This window comes from Camellia sinensis, chromosome 2 (assembly GCF_055761805.1).
Source record: "Camellia sinensis isolate YWXY chromosome 2, ASM5576180v1, whole genome shotgun sequence".
Taxonomy (NCBI): domain Eukaryota; kingdom Viridiplantae; phylum Streptophyta; class Magnoliopsida; order Ericales; family Theaceae; genus Camellia; species Camellia sinensis.
The window spans coordinates 53182236-53202500 of NC_138962.1; the positions used below are offsets into that span (position 1 = coordinate 53182236).

At 37.9% G+C, this 20265-nt stretch overlaps 2 protein-coding genes across 4 annotated transcripts in view; both read left to right on the plus strand.

Moving 5' to 3' along the window:
• The first annotated feature begins 966 nt into the window (after nucleotides 1–966).
• LOC114268457 (mitogen-activated protein kinase kinase kinase 1-like) lies at nucleotides 967–15052 on the plus strand. 3 transcript variants are annotated; one of them, XR_014360951.1, is made up of 10 exons: nucleotides 967–2418; nucleotides 3756–3840; nucleotides 3960–4022; nucleotides 5949–6106; nucleotides 7993–8065; nucleotides 8196–8255; nucleotides 12797–12907; nucleotides 13716–13971; nucleotides 14064–14449; nucleotides 14694–15052. XR_014360951.1 is itself a non-coding variant. In XM_082914418.1 (9 exons), the coding sequence occupies exons 1-8, from the start codon at nucleotides 1238–1240 to the stop codon at nucleotides 13926–13928; spliced, it is 1944 nt and encodes a 647-aa protein (XP_082770544.1). In that variant the 5' UTR covers nucleotides 967–1237; the 3' UTR covers nucleotides 13929–13971; nucleotides 14064–14584. The 3 variants fall into 3 exon arrangements, 1 of the variants encoding a protein (XP_082770544.1); XR_014360952.1 differs by having other exon boundaries at nucleotides 1107–2418; nucleotides 13679–13971; XM_082914418.1 differs by lacking the exon at nucleotides 14694–15052 and having other exon boundaries at nucleotides 14064–14584.
• Nucleotides 15053–19754: 4702 nt separating this feature from the next.
• Nucleotides 19755–20265, plus strand: part of LOC114268456 (histone-binding protein MSI1) — a 6926-nt gene continuing 6415 nt past the window's right edge. Inside the window, exon 1 of the mRNA XM_028209638.2 lies at nucleotides 19755–20265. This exon is cut by the window's right edge and continues 83 nt beyond it. Coding sequence (XP_028065439.1) covers nucleotides 20004–20265 — 262 coding nt within the window. The 5' untranslated portion in view covers nucleotides 19755–20003.

Below are 20265 nucleotides of genomic sequence, written 5' to 3' on the forward strand. Positions count from 1 at the left end.
TCAATGACATTTTAAAAATTATGAGAACTATATGATTGTTTGATTAAAAATAAAAAAAATTACAATGAGTTATATTATTATTTATGAAAGTTTTAATATAAAGGCGATATCTATCATTATTGACATGCAAACATAATTAATTTTAATGATGATATGAAATTTATTGAATTGGTAATTACATTTGACATGCAAGGTACTTTAACATTACATAATTATTTTAAAATTGATGTCAGTAATTTTTTTTTATATTATCCATGATATATTAGTTATAAATATATTTTTTTTATCTTTCTTAAAACTAATAATAAAAATTTATGTAAATATTTTTATAAAAAATTTTAATATTATAATTAATAAGTATCTCAAGTAATTTAATTACTTGACTCGGCACTCGGTGTGCAGTTTAGAATTTCGCTTAGGCTCTCGTTTGACAAGTGACTTTTTTAATTAAAAAATTAAAAAATTATTTAAAAAGTTAAAAAATTAATAACTTATACAAAAAAAATTAATTTGGGTATGTTTGGTTTGAGTTTGGAAGATGAGTTTTAGAGATAAAAAGTACGAAAAGTTGTTTGGTTTGGTTTTTTTCAAAAGATGTTTTGGAAAATTATTTTGAGAGAGAGTTTTGGAAAAAGTGATTGATTTGATGTGTATGAGAGAGAGAATTGTTGGGAAAACTTATAAACCAAACAAGTTTTGGGAAAATTCGTTTGGTTTGATTACTTTTAAAAACTTATTTGTAGAGAATTTTTCTCAAAAATTTTTGGGAAACACAAACCAAACAAGGGCAAAGATTTCATTCTCTATTTTTTGTACATCTTTTTATAAAAAATTAAAAAATTATTACAAATATATTAATTTTTTTTACATTATATTTTAACTAAAAAATTAAAAAAATATTAAAAAAATATGTTCATAAACGAGACGTTACTAATGATTGGACGATGCCTCACAACAAGCACCAAAAATAGATTTCATCAGTTGGGCCCTCGCATTGTGGCGCGCATCACAAGTCACCATTATCTTATATTCCGCCACGTGGCAACGCGCGCTCCTGTTTTTACCGTTTCTCTACCGGTCCGGTTCCAACCGTGTCAACTCAGACTCGTAATAAAAAGGCACACACACTGCTTCAATCTCTCTCTTCACATAAACATATTTACATTCATGGTGAGAGTCTTAGAGAGAGAAACAGAGTTTTAGAGAGAGAGAGAGAGAGAGAGAGAGAGAGAGAGAGATGAACATGAAGCACAAGCAGCAGAAACGAAGACTGGATCGTCGCAACGCAGCCAAGAACTTCGACTACGACGCATCTCCATCGGGGTCTTCTTCGTTTGAAGACCGGTCTTCTCACGCCGACGGTGCTAGTTTCCGAATCGAAGGAATCGACGGCGAGGTCGATCGGGTTTACCGCTACTTGGGGCTTTCTGGACCCGACGACTTCGCTATTCCGGCCGCTGATTGGGAGGCTCGCAAGGCTCGCTCTTCTTTCGATCGGAACCTGAACTCTAGGTTTGGGAATCATCACGATTCAGAGAAGATTGGGGTTGATTTCCCTGAGGATGGTTTATCAGATGCTTTTGAAGATAAAGTTAGGGTTACCAACGAGGTCGAGCATGAAATTGAGCGTTCTCAGTTGAAAATTGATCACAATCCAGCTAAAATTGAAGTTATGGTTAGAGAAATTGATGAAGTTGAGTCGTCGTATCAGTTGAATATTGTAAGGAAGAAGGGGGTTAGTGTGAGACGTTCCAAAGATAGCGGATGTGGAATTGATGATTTTGAAGCTAGGGTTAGGGTTAGCGACGAGTTCAAGCATGAAAGTGAGTGTTCTAGGTTAAAGATTGGTCTCAATCCAGATAATATTGATGAAGCTGGACATGGTGATGACAAGGAGTCTTATCAGTTGAATATTGTTAGGAAGGGGGTTAGTATGAGACGTTCTAGAGATGGCGGATGTGGAATTAATGGTGCTCGCCCGCCAGTACTTGCTCCTCCGCCGCCAGTACTTGCTCCTCCCCCGGCAATGTCACTATCTGTTAGGGATAATGTTAGCTCAACTTGGGAGATATTCAAGTCTTTTGGACCTCAAGATGATGAAGATTCGTGTTCACCAGTTTATTCAGGGCTCGTGAGAGGAGAAGATAAAGCAATTGAAGAAGATGAGGAAGTTGTTGAACAAATTGTGGAGAAACAATATATGCACAATGATGAGGGTTTAAGAGAAAGATGCAGTCTTTCTGAATCTTGTTCAGATACATCAAACGATGATAAGGAAGATGATACCTTTAACATGACCGTGGAACCCCTGTATTCTGTTTCGCCCAATGGACAATTTATGCCCAGTATCAAGTCCTGGCAGAAGGGTGACTTTCTGGGAAGTGGGTCATTTGGAACAGTCTATGAAGGCTTCACAGAGTACGTATTCTCGGAAAATTTATTGCCTTTTACTTCCTCCCCAATTGACAGTATACTTTATTGCTTTAGAGCATCTTCACCAATTTTTTCATCTAATTTGATTTCAAATTTGACTAAAAAGCTTGATTTGATATGAACTACTCTAATCCTTTTCACTAAATTTTCGTCAAAATCTTATTAAAAATTCTCCTCTTATCTCAAATTTCTCTTTGCATCAAATTTGATGAAAAAAGAATTATCTCCAATGATTCATCTTTTTAAATTTTCATTAAATTCAAATTTGATGAGTTCTCAATTTGATAAAAAAATTGACTCTCCCTTGATTTGATGAAAGGATTGAAATTTGGAGATGATTACCATGATTTGTTCATGTTATAAGTCAGATGGAGTGCAAATTTTTTTTATTCTCAAAGTTGGATGATGGGTAGTGGAAATGCTTGTCAGTTAGTAGGAGAATCAATGTTAAACTGGAGAAAGGGTTATGTGTTTGTTGGAAGTATACTGTTGTCTAAGTGATTTCACTTACTAAAATTAGCTTGAATTACACTTTTAATGTTGTTTCTCAAATATGATAAAGTTAGAACATGGAAACCAAGTAAACTGGATGATGACTGATGAATATATGACTTTTAAGTATAATTGTGCACCTTCAATGTGAGTATGACTGCTGTGTTTCTTTTGAATTGCCCATCGATGGTTACAATTCTCATATTTATCAGGTTGATTACGTGTTGACTATACATCCTTCATATTGAGATTGATATGACTGAGTTGAAATCGCAAAATATTCTTGTCCTTGAAATCAAAATACTCTAGTTGTGAGGGTTGAAAGTTGTGGTAACATAAGACTTTAAGAGGGTATTACTCATTTTACATCCTTAATATCCTCAAAGTTATTATTGAGGAAAGAAAATAGATAATTACTGTATGTGATGTTCTGTTAATGGCTAGATATTAGTGTTGCAAGTCCAAAGAAAATATAGGAAAGGGGATTGGAGATATGGTGCAATGAATTCCTTAATACCTAACAATTTATTGGTCATAAGAGCATCTCAATTGGAGTTGCTGGTCATATGGACGTACTATGATTTATGCTTTAGCACTTGCACTAGTTATGACCAATGATGAGAATCTGAGATTGCCTACTAGTTATAAACTCGGTGTTTTTATTGTTTCATTCTCTTTCTTGCACTTCGTATAGTAGGAGGTCGTCTTCTCTTCTTACACATCTTTCTCTTTTTTGTTGTATAACTGCCCCCTATTCATTCTTCCCGTGCTCCCCATCTATCTATGTTTCTGTCCTCATATTACTATTTAATTCTTTATGTTTTCTGCAGTGATGGGTTATTTTTTGCTGTGAAGGAGGTTTCTTTGCTTGATCAAGGAACCCAGGGCAAGCAAAGCATTTATCAACTTGAACAGGTAAAGGCGATTTGTCATTATCTGAATAGTCCTTGCATGTGGTGTATATGCGTACAACTATGAGGCCATTTCATTGTTGCATGATGTATTTTTTTATAGTTTCTTGCTAAATTTTTCAGGAGATTTCTCTCTTAAGTCAGTTTGAGCACGAGAACATAGTTCGATATCTTGGTACAGACAAGGTATGTTTTCTATCTGTTGAGTGGGTTTCTCTTTCTTTTTCCTCGTCTTCCTCTTTGCTATGTAATGTCCTTGGAATGTGGATTACAATTACCATGCTCTTTATTGATTGTACACTCAAAGATGCTTTTGTTAAGGAATTATGCATTCTGATCATGACAACAATCTATGAATGAAACATTGAGTTACAAATTCCAAGAAACTGCAACTTAGGAAATGTAAATGAACTTCCATATTTGAATTGTTTGTCCCAACCATGATATTCATGGTCAATTACATAATTTCTTCCCCCTCAATCCTATGTGTGAGAAACATCTCTTATGTTTAAGAATGAGATGCCAAAAAAAAAAAAAAAAAAACACAAATAATAGAGTGCAAAATAACAACTATAATTGGAAAACAAATGTATATTATACCATCCTTCCCATTTCAAGTGTCCTCCTTTTCATTTTGGAAGTCCATTTTATGTGTCGTGTTCAAAATTTTCTGTATCACTTTCCCTTGTTACCCCTTTTATAAAATTTAAATTCTATTGGAATTTTAATTTACAAAAAAAATTATTCAAACAAGACAAAGGGCATTTTTGTAAATTTACAAATCAAAGATGCGTTCTTTAAAGTTTGCGCAAAATCAACTAGGACACATAAAATAGGGAACCAGAGCTTTAATACCATGTTCGGTGGGTGATGCTTATACGGAAATGAACAATTGGAAGAAGAGACGGGGAGAATGTAACCCTTGACCCTATCTGTATATGTCATTGGGAAGAAAAGAGAAATTACAAACTTGCCGCTTTGAATAATACTATTTCCAGATAGGTTATGGAAACGATCTAGGAACTCATTTATTTTATTTATCTATTCCTAAACTAGGATACTGCATTCCATTATAGGTGCCATTACTTCAGGTAGTGTCATGCAAAGTCAATTGAACAACTGCAAGTCAAACTATCTTAGTATATTATAAGACTCCAGTATAACAATGTGAAAATATTTTAGGGCAAGGTCTATTGTTCAAGCCCAACATGGCCTAGTTATGCCAGGAAAAGAAATAGAAGAAGCTTCTCAAGGAGTTTGAGATATGTATACGTCCTTCTCTGGGGTTTACCCAAACAATGCCTAATTTATTGTAAGTTCAAATAGCAGGAAAAATAAAAAAGGCTATGTCAGAAAAAATAAAATGAAGTGGGGCATTGAGGAACTTGGAAATAGGAAGATAGAAATGAATATATGTGGAACCTTTAAGAAGGAAAAAAAAAGTTTGTTCTTGAAATCACCAGTTGAATGGGTGTAGCTCAGTCGTGCTCTTCCACGAGGCTGGCTAAGCACATCTTTCTTTCTGTCAAGGCAGTGGGATATGATGCTTTTTGAGTGAGTCCTAAACTTTAAGGTTGCAGTTGTTCTTAAAAGTTCTCTTGTATATCACTGAAGACCAATTTTTAAAAGTTACAGAGGATTGTCCTCACTGGATAATTCTAGAAGTGCCAGTTTGTATTCTATCTACTTTTCCTTTACAGAAAACTAAACTTTGTTTATCAATTTATATTTGAGATTGTCTTTTGCTTTCTTTAGGACATTTTTCCCATAGCTCAAGTACAATTCTTATTCCATATAGGCTGATACTATAAGCTAATAAATGGTTCTCAAAGCTGACTTTACACCAACAAGTTCTACCTCTGAAAATATGTTGTAGCAACTAGCAAGAAATAATTTTGCAAGCTTTATGTTATTGGCTCTTCATTGTTGATGGGCCAGTAGAATCCAGATCTTATAGATGTTATTGTTATATGATGGCCTTTTTTGGTTGATAAATAGATAGACTTCTTATTATTCTACTTCTGGTTAGTTATGTTTCATTCTGTTACTAGATTATCGAGATTGGGTGTTCATGTTCTTGTTTTTGATTCTTTGTGTGAATCATCTTTCCAGGCTGATAGCAAACTCTACATCTTCCTAGAGCTCGTAACTAAAGGTTCGCTTGCAAATCTCTACCAAAAGTATCATCTACGGGATTCCCAAGTCTCTGCATACACAAGGCAGATTTTGAATGGTTTGAATTATCTTCATGGCCGAAATGTTGTTCACAGGTGATACAAATGATCTTTGTAGCAGTTCATTGGTTATTGGTGTTTCTTGTTTTTTATTTTTTTATTTTCCTTCTGTGTGTGTGGTCTTGGTAGATGCTTTCTTTTCTTAATCTCCCCCCATATTACCCCCCCCCCCCCCCTTTCTTTTTATTTTTTACTTTTGTTTTCTATCTTTTCTACGAAAAAGTTTAATCTAATGCATAATTTGTGTTCTGTGCGTAAACTACCTGGAGGGAAAAATCAATTATTTCTACTCCTGTCATTTGATTTCCTGTTCATATGTCTTCACATTTCTGTAGCTTCTCCAACTTAAATATTGTTATAGGAGTGTAATTACTTTCTGGTTGGATATTTCATTATCTTTTATACAGCTATATGTGGTGTTCTTGGTCAAGATAATATCAGAAAGATGGATAGTGAAGTATGGAAAAGGAAAAGTATAGTAGGAAAATAATTGATTAAGAAAGAGGATGGCACTAGTGTTCAACCCATACTGCGATCGCATGATGTCGTTGTCTTACACGGATTAGGGTATGGATGTCGGATGCGGGTATGTGTCTAAGTGTCACACTTATCTAATTCATATGCTGAAAGACTCAAGGATACAACTAGATTTCATATTTTGTATACCAAAAAGAAGTCAAGTATCATATCTTATCCCACAAGCTCCCATATGCTTACTCAAAGGTTGAGTAGTCACCCACTTCACAAATTTAGAAGAATCCATATAACTTAGCCCTCACCATGATGCTACAACATTGTAGTCTGAAACCCTTTGCCTGTCACTTAAAAAATGGGATTCTTGAATGGTATATTATTATCTCAATATGAGGGCTGCTTGTAATGGCTGTAAAAGTACTACTTTAATTTTGGATTCCTTCAAAAACTAAAGCTTATTGTGCATGAAGACCTTTTTGCATATTGTGTTTGTTTAGTTTATTGATTTGGCATCTTTGCTACTTTTGAATTACTACTGTTTTATGCTTTTGTCCTGTCTTTGTTTACTTCTTTGGAATATTTGGCACAATTGAGTCAATGTGCAAGTTTGTTGCATTGATTTTGTTTGGTCATGTGCAACCAAGACCGCTGACTACCAGATAAAATAGATGGTTTTTGCTGTACCCTGTGTTTTGCATGTGTCTGACTGGAGGACAGGGGGGTGGGGGCAAGATCAAGGGTGTTATAAATTGACTGATTGTTAAAAAAAACTGTGCATATGATGCACAATGTAGGGCTAAGAAGCATGGACACGGACACGTGACACGACACAAATACGACACGGACACGCCGGCACGTTAATTTTAAAAAAATGCAGGACACGACACGTGGAGGACACGCATGAAATATATAATTTTATATATTTATTATATGTTATATATATGAATATATCATTCAAAGATAATAAAAAATGCAATATAGCACTATTTCCTATAAATTTATATGGTTTTTGTTTTATTATTGTATCTTAAATTGTTTTGTTCAAACTTATAATTAGTTTTACATATCTATAATCAATAGACACATGTGTTTAAACAATTGACACGTGTGTCCTCCAAGTGTCCAAAGAGTGTCCGGGTCTTTAAAAATATTTAAAAAATAGGACACGTTTTGAAGAGTATCGGACACGTGTCCAAAGAGTGTCCAAAGAGTGTCGGTGTCCGACACGGATACGACACGGATACGTCACCTTCTTAGAAGTGTCCGTGCTTCTTAGATGTAGGGGAGCATCTGTAAATGGGAGATTGGAGATTTTCTTGGTTCCAGTCTGAAGCTTGAGATTTCACTATGTGACAAACTTGATAGGAGCACTTGAAATCTCAATCTTAAAGTATGTAATTGGACATTCCTTTGCTCTAAAACTTGTCTATTTCTTTCTCATCTTCAAGGGATATCAAATGCGCTAACATTTTGGTGGATGCAAGTGGATCTGTAAAACTTGCGGATTTTGGATTGGCAAAGGTTATTTTTTTCCAGCAAAATATGCTCTTTTTTTTTCCTCTTATTGCTTTTTGATGTTGAGTTACATAAATACTTGTTAAAACATGTTAAGCATATATGTTTTAACAATATTATCTTATGTGTTCACCAGGCTACTACACTAAATGACGTAAAATCTTGCAAAGGGACTCCGTATTGGATGGCCCCAGAGGTTTGCTTCTATTCTTCTGAGTTCTACACTTCTATTCAGGCGTTTTAACTGTATTAGAATGTTAGTTCTCTAAGTTTAGGTGAGTAGTCTAGTCACTGCATATGTTTGGTTCAGGGATTCCCCCCCAACTTATTTTTTGCAAAGATAAATTGGGTTTTGGGTCCATGAAATATTTATGAATTTTATTTTTGGGTTGTTGGGTCCACTAAATTGTTTTATTTTTTCGGCTGCTTTGGGAAGTGGCTTTTTGGTTAAAATATGAGGTGAAACAAATTGAAGGCCCTGTTTGTTTTGTATTTGTGAAACAATTTTGGAAAATAATTTTTTAGAAAAAGTTTACAAATTTAAAAATTTGTTTGGTTGCATGTTTTGAAAATAGTTTTGGAGTTTGGGATGATTTAATTTTTTTTGTAGTTGAATAGATGGTAGTGAGAGAAAAAGTGGTTAATTAATGTGTAGGATGTGAGAGAAAGAGAAAAAATGATTGATTGATGTGTAGTAGAGAGAAAAGTGATTTTGAATTTTTTTTCAAAAATTTTAAACCAAACAAATTTTTGAGATTTTTTTTCAAAAATTGTTCTCTAGATACAAACCAAACAAGGCCGAAGTGTTTGGGAATGATTTTTTGATTTTTTACGAAAAAATATGCAAAGAGTAGAGAGAAGGGAAGGAATCTTTTGGTTTTTGTTTTTTAATTTTTTTTTATATAGCTTTTTGGCTGAAATCCAATCTTCCCAAATTATTTGAGTCTTATTTATCCCCAAAAAAATATATATATATATATATATTTGAGAGTGTTAAAATCCACCTACTCTCCACCTACTTCACCCACTTAAACCTACTCCACTAAACCTAACCCACTACACCACTACCACCTCACCTACTCCACTAAACCTAACCCACTACACCACTACCACCTCCGCTTCACCTACTCCTTACCTACTATACACTCACCCTCTTCTATATATAGGAATCATGAATCATTGTAATATATATCAATAACATCAATCATAATACATACAATTTCTCTCTATATCAATTTTTCTTACATGGTATCAGAGCAAGGTTAAGAACCTAGTAATTTCGTTTCACCGGCGGGCGGCAATCTCGCCTTGGCCGCCCGCCGGACAAACCCAAATTTCCTCGATTTCTTCTTTCATGGCAGATTCTTCAACAACACTTCATAGCTCCTGCTTTACATACAGCAAGTGAAACTGCCAATATAGCATTTGCACCAGCCCCATTCATTAACTGTCCCATCGAGTTCTTGCACCATGAAGTTGTCGATTTTGGTCTGTTCTGTTGGTTCCTTGCCAATCAATGCAGGTCCGATGATTGAATTCACATTATTCACAGCCTTGAGGACACCTTTTCCGAGATAATCTGAACCCCCATCTCTCAATTCCAAAGCTTCGTAAACACCTGTGGAAGCACCACTAGGAACAGCAGCCCTAGCAAAAGGTCCATCATTACAAATGACATCAACTTCGACGGTTGGATTTCCACGGCTGTCGAAGATCTGGCGAGCTTTGACGGCTTTGATCGTCACCATTGTTACAACATCCGTTGCTTCAGCTGCCTCTGTCTTCACCTCTAGAGCCTGTTCTGCTGGGGCAGGATCAGCCGGTGCATCTGTAGCTTCAGTAGTTTCATCTTTCACCTCCTCAACAACAGGCTTTGCCTTCACCTCTGGTTTTGGTTTGATGGTCCATTATTTTAGTATATATATATATAAAAGAAAAGTGTGAAATAAGGTGGGTGGAACTGCTGTGTTGTTTTTGAGAAGAATCAGAAAACTTGCATCGAAATTCCTCTCTCTCCCTTTACTTTTTCAAACCCACAGCTCCTTTTTCTTTCACCACATGATCCCCTTTCTTTTCTTTTCTTTATTTTTCATTTTCAAACACACAATCCTTTTTTTTTAATCAACCCACTCAACTTTCTTTTATTTTAATATATATCTATATATATTTATGTTTATTATAATATATTGCACCGACTCTGTCTACTTTTGCACAAACCCATTTTCTTTTCTTCTTTTCTTTCTTTATTTATTTCTTTCTTTCATTCCTTTATTACATCTATACCCATATCCATCATCACACTCTTTCTTTATTTATTTCTTTTAATCACCTTTTGCACCTCCCTCACCGACTTCCTCACCACAACATAGAATTTTTATTTATTTATCTTATTTTTTTTGTGTCCCCTTTTTCACAATCAAAAAAAAAAATATATATATATATATAGCTTTGCACACCAAACCATATTTTATTCATTTCAGGGATCAACCCCGATCCCCATTTTACACCAAAAAAAAAAAAAAAAAAAAGCCAAACAAACAAACAAACCAAACCAAACCAACCAAAACCACCCACAGGCGGGATTTTTCTTTTCCCTTCTCTACTCTACAGCAGGTCTCTTCTTCTTACTTTTATCTTGGGTGTCCCGTGCCAGTCCGGCCTCCGTGTTTCCCACTCCATTGGGCACGATCACTACTCCCTGCTCCTCCACTGCAGCAAATGGCGAACCTCCAAATCGGAACATAACGGTGGCCTTCCGCTTCAGCTCCTTGTTTTCTGCCTTTAGCACACTTATCTCTGCTCGCGCATCCTTATACATGCGTTGGAGCAGAGCCAGCTGGGAATTTAACTGTTGCACCTCATTTGTCCTGCTCTGCAGCCGGTGCGACAAGTTTGTGACCGCAGTCATGGTTTCCACACATGACTTCAGAGTATACTGATTGGCCTCAATATCAGTTTGCACCGCCATTTTTTGCTCCACCGACCGCATCGGAAAGTTCAACGGAGCAAACACAGAGGTGTTTGGTTGAGGTTCACTGGCCACCGCACCAGTTCTCTCTCTTGTTGACTCATTGAGGTCGGGAAAGAGAGTGAGCAGCCCACGGGAAGACGAAGCCATTTTCTGGGCAACAGAGTGTTACAGCGTATTACAGAGTTTCTCTCTCAGCAACGGAAGAATTTTTCAGAGGTTTCTCTCAGTTTTTCTGTCTCAGCTTCTGCCTCAGCCTCAGCCTCAGCCTCCGTCTTGGTTAAATAGCCGAGGCAGCCACGCGTATCGCGCGCCACTTGACGCCAGACGACAAACGGGCGCGCCAGCCAAGGCACTCACGTGCCTCGCCATCATATCTGGCACGCCTTTTTATGGATTGGGCACGCCTTTTGATGGCACGCCTTTTGAAAGATTGGGCACACCTTTTGAGGGTGCGACTTTTTAAGTGTCCGACAAGACTCTGTAAACTGTCCCGACACTGATTCCGGTTAGCTCCTTCAGGGGTCCGACAAGACTCTGTAAACTGTCCCGACATTGATTCCGGTTAGCTCCTTCAAGGGTCCGACAAGACTCAGTAAACTGTCCCGACATTGATTCTGGTTCGCTCCTTCAAAGGGTCCGACAAGACTCTGTAAACTGTCCCGACATTGATTCCGGTTAGTTTCTACAAGGGTCCAGCAAGACTCCGTAAACTGTCACAACAACTGTCACAACAGTGTCTGTTACAACGGTCCGACATGACCCCGTAAACTGTCTTCTACATCGGTCCGACATGACCCCATAAACTGTCTTCTACATCGGTCTGACACAACCACACAGTGTCTGCTACAACGGTCCGACATGACCCCATAAACTGTCTTCTACATCGGTCTGACACCGCCATCCAGTGTCCTCTACACCGTTATGACACCACCATACAGTATCTTCTACATGGTTATGACACCCCCATACAGTGTCTTCTACAACGTTATGACACCACCATCCAGTGTCTTCACCAATGGTCTGACACGACCATACAGTGTCTCTTATCCTCTTTTATTTTTATGTATTTTCTTGTTTTGTTACTCTCTCCAAACTCAAGTTGGTTAGTTCCTATCCCCCTTGAGTTTGCGGGGGGCTGTTAAAATCCACCTACTCTCCACCTACTTCACCCACTTAAACCTACTCCACTAAACCTAACCCACTACACCACTACCACCTCACCTACTCCACTAAACCTAACCCACTACACCACTACCACCTCCGCTTCACCTACTCCTTACCTACTATACACTCACCCTCTTCTATATATAGGAATCATGAATCATTGTAATATATATCAATAACATCAATCATAATACATACAATTTCTCTCTATATCAATTTTTCTTACAGAGAGAGCCCTGATAATATCATTAATAACTTACATATCAATAAGCATTATCTTCTTGCCTGTCCCATATCAACTTGGTTGTATCACAAACTAAAATTTACACCTAAATTTATTATTATTTTTAATATTTTTGTTATTTGAGGACACTACACAATGCAAATTGACATTCTTGAGAGTCTTGTCGAGTCTGTTGTTCTTCTACTCATATTTTGCTTTGTTATCAGAATAATATTTCATTAGGTGATATTCTTATTTTGACCACTTTTGATTGTGCAATGATTTATGTTTTAAGATTTTTTATGATGGGCCATACATTGCTTCTTGCATGCTTATTTCTGTTTGGTGTTCAATAAAATGATTAGCTATGCATTGTCAGGTTGTTAATCGGAAGAACCATGGCTATGGGCTTGCGGCTGATATATGGAGTCTTGGATGCACAGTTTTAGAGATGTTAACCCAGAAAATTCCTTATTCTCAGTTCGAAGGGGTATGATGATGTTTTACTTGAATTTAGCATTTATTTGTCTGTCCTATCGAATTGCATTATGAGGTGATGTTGCTTTTAGTTTTGTACATTTTAAGTAAATGAAGCAAATTAAAATGGTTGGCCAAGAAGTTGATATCTTTAGTCTTGGAAATCAAAAGTTCAATTAGTTGGAATGCTGCTTGCATTTGTTGTTTTATGATAGTGCTTGTGGTTGGAGCTTCATCGGTGATATGATACCATTGATTTAATTAGTTAGCTTCTGTCTCTACTGCTTTAATTTTAATCCTAAAATGTAATCAATATTTCTTTTGATTATGTCCTAAGTGATAAATCCCTTCATAATAACAATGTTCTACATTTTTTAGACTACAACTTATGCACTCTAAATATGTTTTGAGACATTTATCATATGAATATATCATGTGTATTACAATATTCTATAGTTGTTGTGCATTCTTTAAGATGTAATTGTTATGTGTGAATGATATCTTAATGTTGGAGTCCTGGAACATATAATTTTTTAATATAATTAGTGCTACATTACAGATTTTTTATTATCATTGAATAATTATTCATATCTATGACATATAATAAATTTGTAAAAATATAAAATTTTAACATGTTCCAATTGTGTCATGTCCTACATTTTTTGAAAATCGACATGTCTGTGTGTGTCTGGATCATGTTGCATGTTTGTGTTTGTGTCTGTACTTCTCTCCAATACCCATGCTATTGGCAATTTGAACTCATCTCTAACGTTGGTTTGTTTAGGAGCTGATGAGCATGTATGTTCCTGGTTTGATGACAGATGCAAGCATTGTTTAGGATTGGCAAGGGCAAACTTCCTCATATTCCTAATTCCTTATCAAGCGACGCCCAAGATTTTATCTTAAGATGTTTGCAAGTTAGACCAGATGACCGACCTACTGCTGCTAAACTATTGGAACATCCATTTGTGAAGAGACCGTTGTCAGGTTTCTTGCCCCCTGCATCTCCATACCATTACACCACAACATCTTAAAAAATTTAAGCGGAATTGGTGATTGAAGATATAAGATATTGAGGTAAAAATATATTCATTATTTCGATTGTGCTTCCTAGTTTTTGGCATCATTTACCTGACCATCCATTGCAATTTGAACATGGTTGGTGACAGTTGGAGGTGCACTTCATCTGATAAGTTGTGTCAAAAGTTGGAAGAGCCAAGATTCAACAAGCATGACTTTGAAAGCTCAATTTGAGTATACGTGCATATGTGTATGTGTGAATATGTGTGTCTGAGTGTGTGCATGTATTTTTTGTAAATTATTTATTCAAGCCTGGCCTAATTGTCTCCAGTGTGTTGTTAGAATTGGTGAGGTAGGGATGGCAGGAAAAAGAGATGTGATTCTTACTTGTCTTCAACACTAATTGAATCACTCTCCCCTTTTTTTTTCTTTTTTTTGTTGGGGGTGTTGGGATCGGAAAGTTCATTGGCATGCACTGTAATTGGCGCATTGATGGCCTAGAAAAGCTTGTACAACGGAGAAAAGCTTGCCCCTGGTAATTTTCGTCTTGGACTTGGGATACGCTTATTCTGCATAAATAGTTTCTGCATCACCTAACGTTTCCGTGTAGGCCCGTCACCGAAGAATTTATTCGATTATTTTATGATCCCTAACACAATCCGTTGACTCCTATAGCTGATTTCTTACATTTTGCAACATGGTTATTTCATTAATTGGATTTTGGATTGTTTTTTAAGTTTGAATTTGTTTTACAATAGTTGTTGCATTTAACCATGCAGGGATCATCTACATGGGAACAAGTAAACAACGTATGTTGTACCCTAGGCTACAGGATATTCAACTGGCATAAGGGCTAAATTTTTTGTATAGAAGGCCCACCGTGTTCTCCATTGTTGTCGGGTGTATGATTTACACACTCCATTTTTGGTGGTTGATGAGAGATTTCTTTTATTTTCTACCTTCTTTTTGCTTTTGTTTTCTTTCCAATTTTATGCTTTTCCTTTTATTGGCATGGAGGGGGTGTGAGAATCAAGTTTTGAGTATTTGTATATAATTGAGCGGCACTGTAGATAAGTTTATCCAAAAAGAGAAGAAACTTTTGGTTGAATCTTCAATTGAAATCACATCTTCTCAATGATTTTGATCGTTCCATTGTTGCTAGACCCGTCTGTTAATGTTGGAATGCAATATGCTTCCTATCCATTTGAAGCATTTTTCCCCCATAATATAACAATTTTTTTTAGAGGAATCTAACAAGGTTATTCCCAAAACACCTTTGAATAATTGTTAGCTCAAATAAATTTTCAGACTTCGGCCTTGTTTGGCAAGTGGTTGTTTTAATTTAAAAGTTAAAAAGTTATAAAAAAAATTAAAAAAGTTAACAATTTTTATTAAAAAGTCAAAGATTTATTTTTCTCTTTATTTCTTACATATCTTTTTGTAAAAAATTAAAAAGTCATTTTAAACATAGTAATTTTTTTTATCTCATATTTTAATTAAAAAATTATTAAAATAGCCTGCTCAATGCTCCCAACCGGACTCTTAATTCTCCCATGGCTTATGATTTCTCCACAAACATCAATCGTCAACAAGCTGAAAATTTCTTTCCAAGTAGTTTCACCAAGCCAATAAATTATAGTTTACGTAGCTGCTTTGGTGCTCACAGATCCAACAACCAATCATAGTCAGCCTTAGCTATTTCTATTTTTTTGAAATGGTACAAATACACAAAAATATGTATTTTTGAAACAGTAAAATCACACCTTCTGTTTTGGGCAAAAATGCACAACCTTAAGAACCCCAAGTCAGTCAATCACGAAAATTCAGTGGAAGAAAAAAGATTTATTCATCTAGATTCTTAATGCAACTTTATTTTCGTTAGACTTTGATGACATCTCACAACAATAATGACTGCATGACATTGTTTTTGTAAAAACCTAAATCCTGTCTGGTCCGGTCCTGCCAAAATTCAGGCTGACCATGAGTCAAAAAATTAGGCTCAAGTCCAGGGATATTTAGGCCTTAGACGGGCCAGCCCGATGGGCCTGGGTTTGGCTTCGGGCTTGGATCGGGCCTAACAATTTTTTTTTTTGTTTTTTTAAATTTTTTCTATCAAAATTTTATTATTTTTCACTAAAAAAGACACTGGGTCTCGGGTCGGGCCTTGAATAGACCTTAAGCGGACCGATGGGCTGGCCAGTCCGAGCTTCAAAATGATGGCCTTGGCAGGAGCTTGGGTTGAGCTCGGGTCCAGGCCCAAACGGGTCGGGGCCACCTCGGACCGCAGGCAGGCTCGGGCCACTCACAAGCCGGGGGTCATTTTTACACTCCTACTCCACCATCACATCTCTACTGTTTTATCACCATTACCAATATCGATTTACCCTTTTTTTCTACAATCTAGATTTATCTTCATTTTTATTTGTCTGTCTTTATTTATTTCTTTATTTCTTTCATTCACCTCATCATCTATCTTCTTACTTTATTTCTTTGTAAAAAATATAAATTTGTAGTTGCAATATAAAATTTCACCTTCGTATCAAAATTTTACTAAATTTGTAAAATTTCATGTAAAGAAATTTCACAAATAAAATTTGGAAGCTTTTTTGATAAATTCACTTTCTAAGAGTTTTATTCCATCAAACCCATATTCTTTTTGATTATTTCATTAGGTTTTATTTGAGATAAGAAGACCAAAATACCATTTTCATCTACTTATGTTCCATTTAGTTCACATTATTTTCTTATGTTTCAATAAGTCCTATGGGTGACATAATTACCAAAATACCCCTAATGTGAATGTTCACACCATCAATGTGAATGTTCACACCATCAATGTGAATGTTCATATCGTCAATGTGTAGGGGCCCGGCCCATCTCGATCCTCGAGGGTGCCCGAAAAATTTTGAGTCGGCTGGGGCGGGCCCGGCCCGTTGACAATGTGAATATACACATTGACATGTTAACATTCACATTAATAGGAGTGTAAAATTGGCCCGCGTCCCGTGGCGGCGCGAAACCCACCGGCGGCCCATGGGCGGCCCGAGACAGGCGCGGTCCGGCCTGTTGACAATGTGAATATTCACATTGACATGTTAACATTCACATTGATAAGAGTACAAAATTGGCCCGCGGCAGGCCCAGCCTGACCCGTTGACAATGTGAATATTCACATTGACATGTTAACATTCACATTGATAGGAGTGTAAAATTAGCCCGCGCCTCGTGGCTGCCCGAAACCCGTCCACGGCCCGGGGCGGGCCCGGCCCAACCTGTTGACTATGTGAATATTCACATTGATATGTTAAACATTCACATTGATAAGAGTATAAAATTGGTCAGCAGCCCAGGGCAGGCCCGACCCGGCCCGTTGACAATGTGAATATTCACATTGACATGTTAACATTCACATTGATAGGAGTGTAAAATTGGCCCGCAGCCCGTGGGCAGCCTAAAGCCCGACCGTAGCTCGAGGCGGGCTTGGCCCGACTTGTGACAATGTGAATATTCACATTAACATGTTAACATTAACATTGATAGGAATATAAAATTTGCCCGCTGCCCGAAGCTTGCCCGCTGCTCGGGATAGGCCCGGCTTGGCCCGTTGACAATGTGAATATTCATATTGACATGTTAACATGCACATTGATATTGGCCCGCGGCCCGTGGGCTGCCCGAAACTCGCCCACAACCCGGGGTAGGCTCGTTTGGGTCCGACCCTGAGCATGTCCGAGACCCTAGGCTAGGGCCTAGGCCATCACTTTGAAGCCTGGCCCGGCCCATTAGCCCGCTTTAGGCCCATTCAAGGCTCGGGCTGAGGCTCAGCCCGCCCGAGGCGCAATGTCTTTTTCTGTGGAAAATAATAAAATTTTGGTAAAAAAAATTAAAATCAATTAAAAAAAATAGCCAAGCCCGCCCAAGCCCAACCTAAGCTTGAGGCTAGGCCCAGACCCACCGACCCAACCTAAGGCTCAATCCATCGGGCCGTCCAAAGCCTGAATACCCTTGTGCCAGGGCTAAGGCCTAGGACTAATTTTTTGGCCCGTGAGCCGGGCCAGCCCGGATTTTTTTGGACACCCACGAGGCTTGATATGGGCCGGCCCGGGCCTCTACGCATTAATGATATGAACATTCACATTAACGATGTGAACATTCACATTATGGGTATTTTGATAATTATATCTCCCATAGGACTTATTGAAACATAAGAAAATAATGTGGACAAAATAGAATATAAGTAGATGAAAATTGTATTTTGGTCTTCTTACCTCAAATAGGACTTAATGGAATAGTAAAAAAGAACGTAGGCTGCCCGAAACTCGCCCGCGGCTCGGGAAAGACTCGTTTGGGCCCGGGCTCGAGCCTAGTCCGAGACCCTAGGCTAGGGCCTGGGCCATCACTTTGAAGCCCGGCCCGACCAGGCCCATCGGCCCGGTTAAAGCCCATTCAAGGCTCGGTCCGAAGCCCGGCTTGCGCCGAGGCCTAATGTATTTTTTTGTGGAAAATAATAAAATTTTGGTAGAAAAAATTAAAAAAAAAAATTTTAAAAATGGCCAAGCCTGAGGCTAGGCCTAGGCCCATCGGCTTGATCGGAGGCTCGACCCACTAGCTCGGGTCCGGACCCAAACGAGCCTGTCCCGGGCCGTGGACAGGCTTCGGGCAGCCCACAGGCCGCGGGCCAATTTTACATTCCTATCAATGTACATGTTAACATGTCAATGTGAATATTCACATTGTCAACGGGCCGGGCTGGGCCTATCCCGGGCCGCGGGCAAGTTTCGCGCAGCGGGCAAATTTTACACTACTCTTAATGTTAATGTTAACATGTCAATGTGAATATTCACAATGTCACGGGTCGGGCTTCAGGCTGCCCACGGGCTGCGGGCCAAATTTACACTCTTATCTTATCAATGTGAATGTTAACATGTCAATGTGAATATTCACATTGTCAACGGGCCGGTTTGGTCCCGCCCTAGGCCGCTGACCAATTTTATACTCTTATCAATGTGAATGTTAACACATGTCAATGTGAATATTCACATTATTAACAGGCTGGGCCGGGCCCGCCTGGGCCGCCTACGGTTCGTGGGCAGGTTTTGGGCAACCACGGGGCGCGGGCTAATTTTACACTCCTATCAATATGAATGTTAACATGTCAATGCAAATATTCATATTGTCAACGGGCCGGGCTGGGCCCGCTCTAGGCTGTGGGGGGGCTTTTGGCTGCCATGGGCCGCTGGCCAATTTTATACTCTTATCAATGTGAATGTTAACATGTCAATGTAAATATTCACATTGTCAACGAGCCGGACCGGGCCCGCTTCAGGCCGCCCATGGGCCGTCGGGTTTCGCGCCGCCACGGGACGCGGGCCAATTTTACATTCCTATTAATGTGAATGTGAACATGTCAATGTGAATATTCACATTGTCAACAGGCCGGGCCCGCCCCGGCTCGTGGGCGGGTTTCGGACCGCCCACGGGCCAATTTTACATCCCTACCAATGTGAATTTTAAAATATGAATGTTCACGTCATAAAATTACTAACCGTTTAAAAAATATTTATAAGGGTATCAAAATTAAATATAAGGACATAAGTGTCCAAGAAAATAGTATAAATTAAGAAAAAAAACTTTATGGAATAAAACTATACATACATGAGACTAAATGAGTTAAAAAATTCATTCATAAACTTCTTGAGTTAAAACACTTCTAAATTAGATTTATCAATAAAAATTCCATAAAATTTTACCATGGCAAGCTTATTTAGTAAATTTTACTAAAATACACGATTTTTTTAAAACTACACTTCCTCCAAATTTTTTTTACTACCAATTTTGAAAAAAAAAAAACCCAAAAAAATGTTAAATAAAGCACCATAAAAAATCGATTTTAAACCGTTACGATACTCTCCAAAAGAGAACCCTTTTAATTCTCTCCAGAAAATTTCGTTCCCTCCAAATCTCCAAACCTCTGTCGCACCAAAAGCGAGAGAGAGAGAGAGAGAGAGAGAGAGAGAGAAAAATCCAATTATCATCACCATCTTCATCTTCGTTTTCGTTTTCATCGTGGATTGAGGAAACGAAGGAAAATGGGTAAGGACGAGGAGGAGATGAGGGGAGAGATAGAGGAGAGAGTGGTAAACGAGGAGTACAAGATCTGGAAGAAAAACACTCCATTCCTCTACGATTTGGTCATCACTCATGCTCTCGAATGGCCCTCCCTCACCGTCGAGTGGCTTCCCGATCGCCAAGAGCCTCCGGGAAAGGACTACTCTGTTCAGAAGATGATTTTAGGGACTCACACCTCTGAGAACGAGCCTAATTACCTCATGCTCGCTCAGGTTCAGCTTC

What these genes read in the sequence shown, in the direction of transcription:
- LOC114268457 (XM_082914418.1), top strand. Translation starts at nt 1,238, where the DNA reads ATGAACATGAAGCACAAGCAGCAGAAACGAAGACTGGATCGTCGCAAC. An exon ending in GTCTATGAAGGCTTCACAGA is followed by an intron (nt 2,419 to 3,755) that starts GTACGTATTCTC and finishes TGTTTTCTGCAG; the next exon opens with TGATGGGTTATTTTTTGCTG. An exon ending in GGCCGAAATGTTGTTCACAG is followed by an intron (nt 6,107 to 7,992) that starts GTGATACAAATG and finishes CTCATCTTCAAG; the next exon opens with GGATATCAAATGCGCTAACA.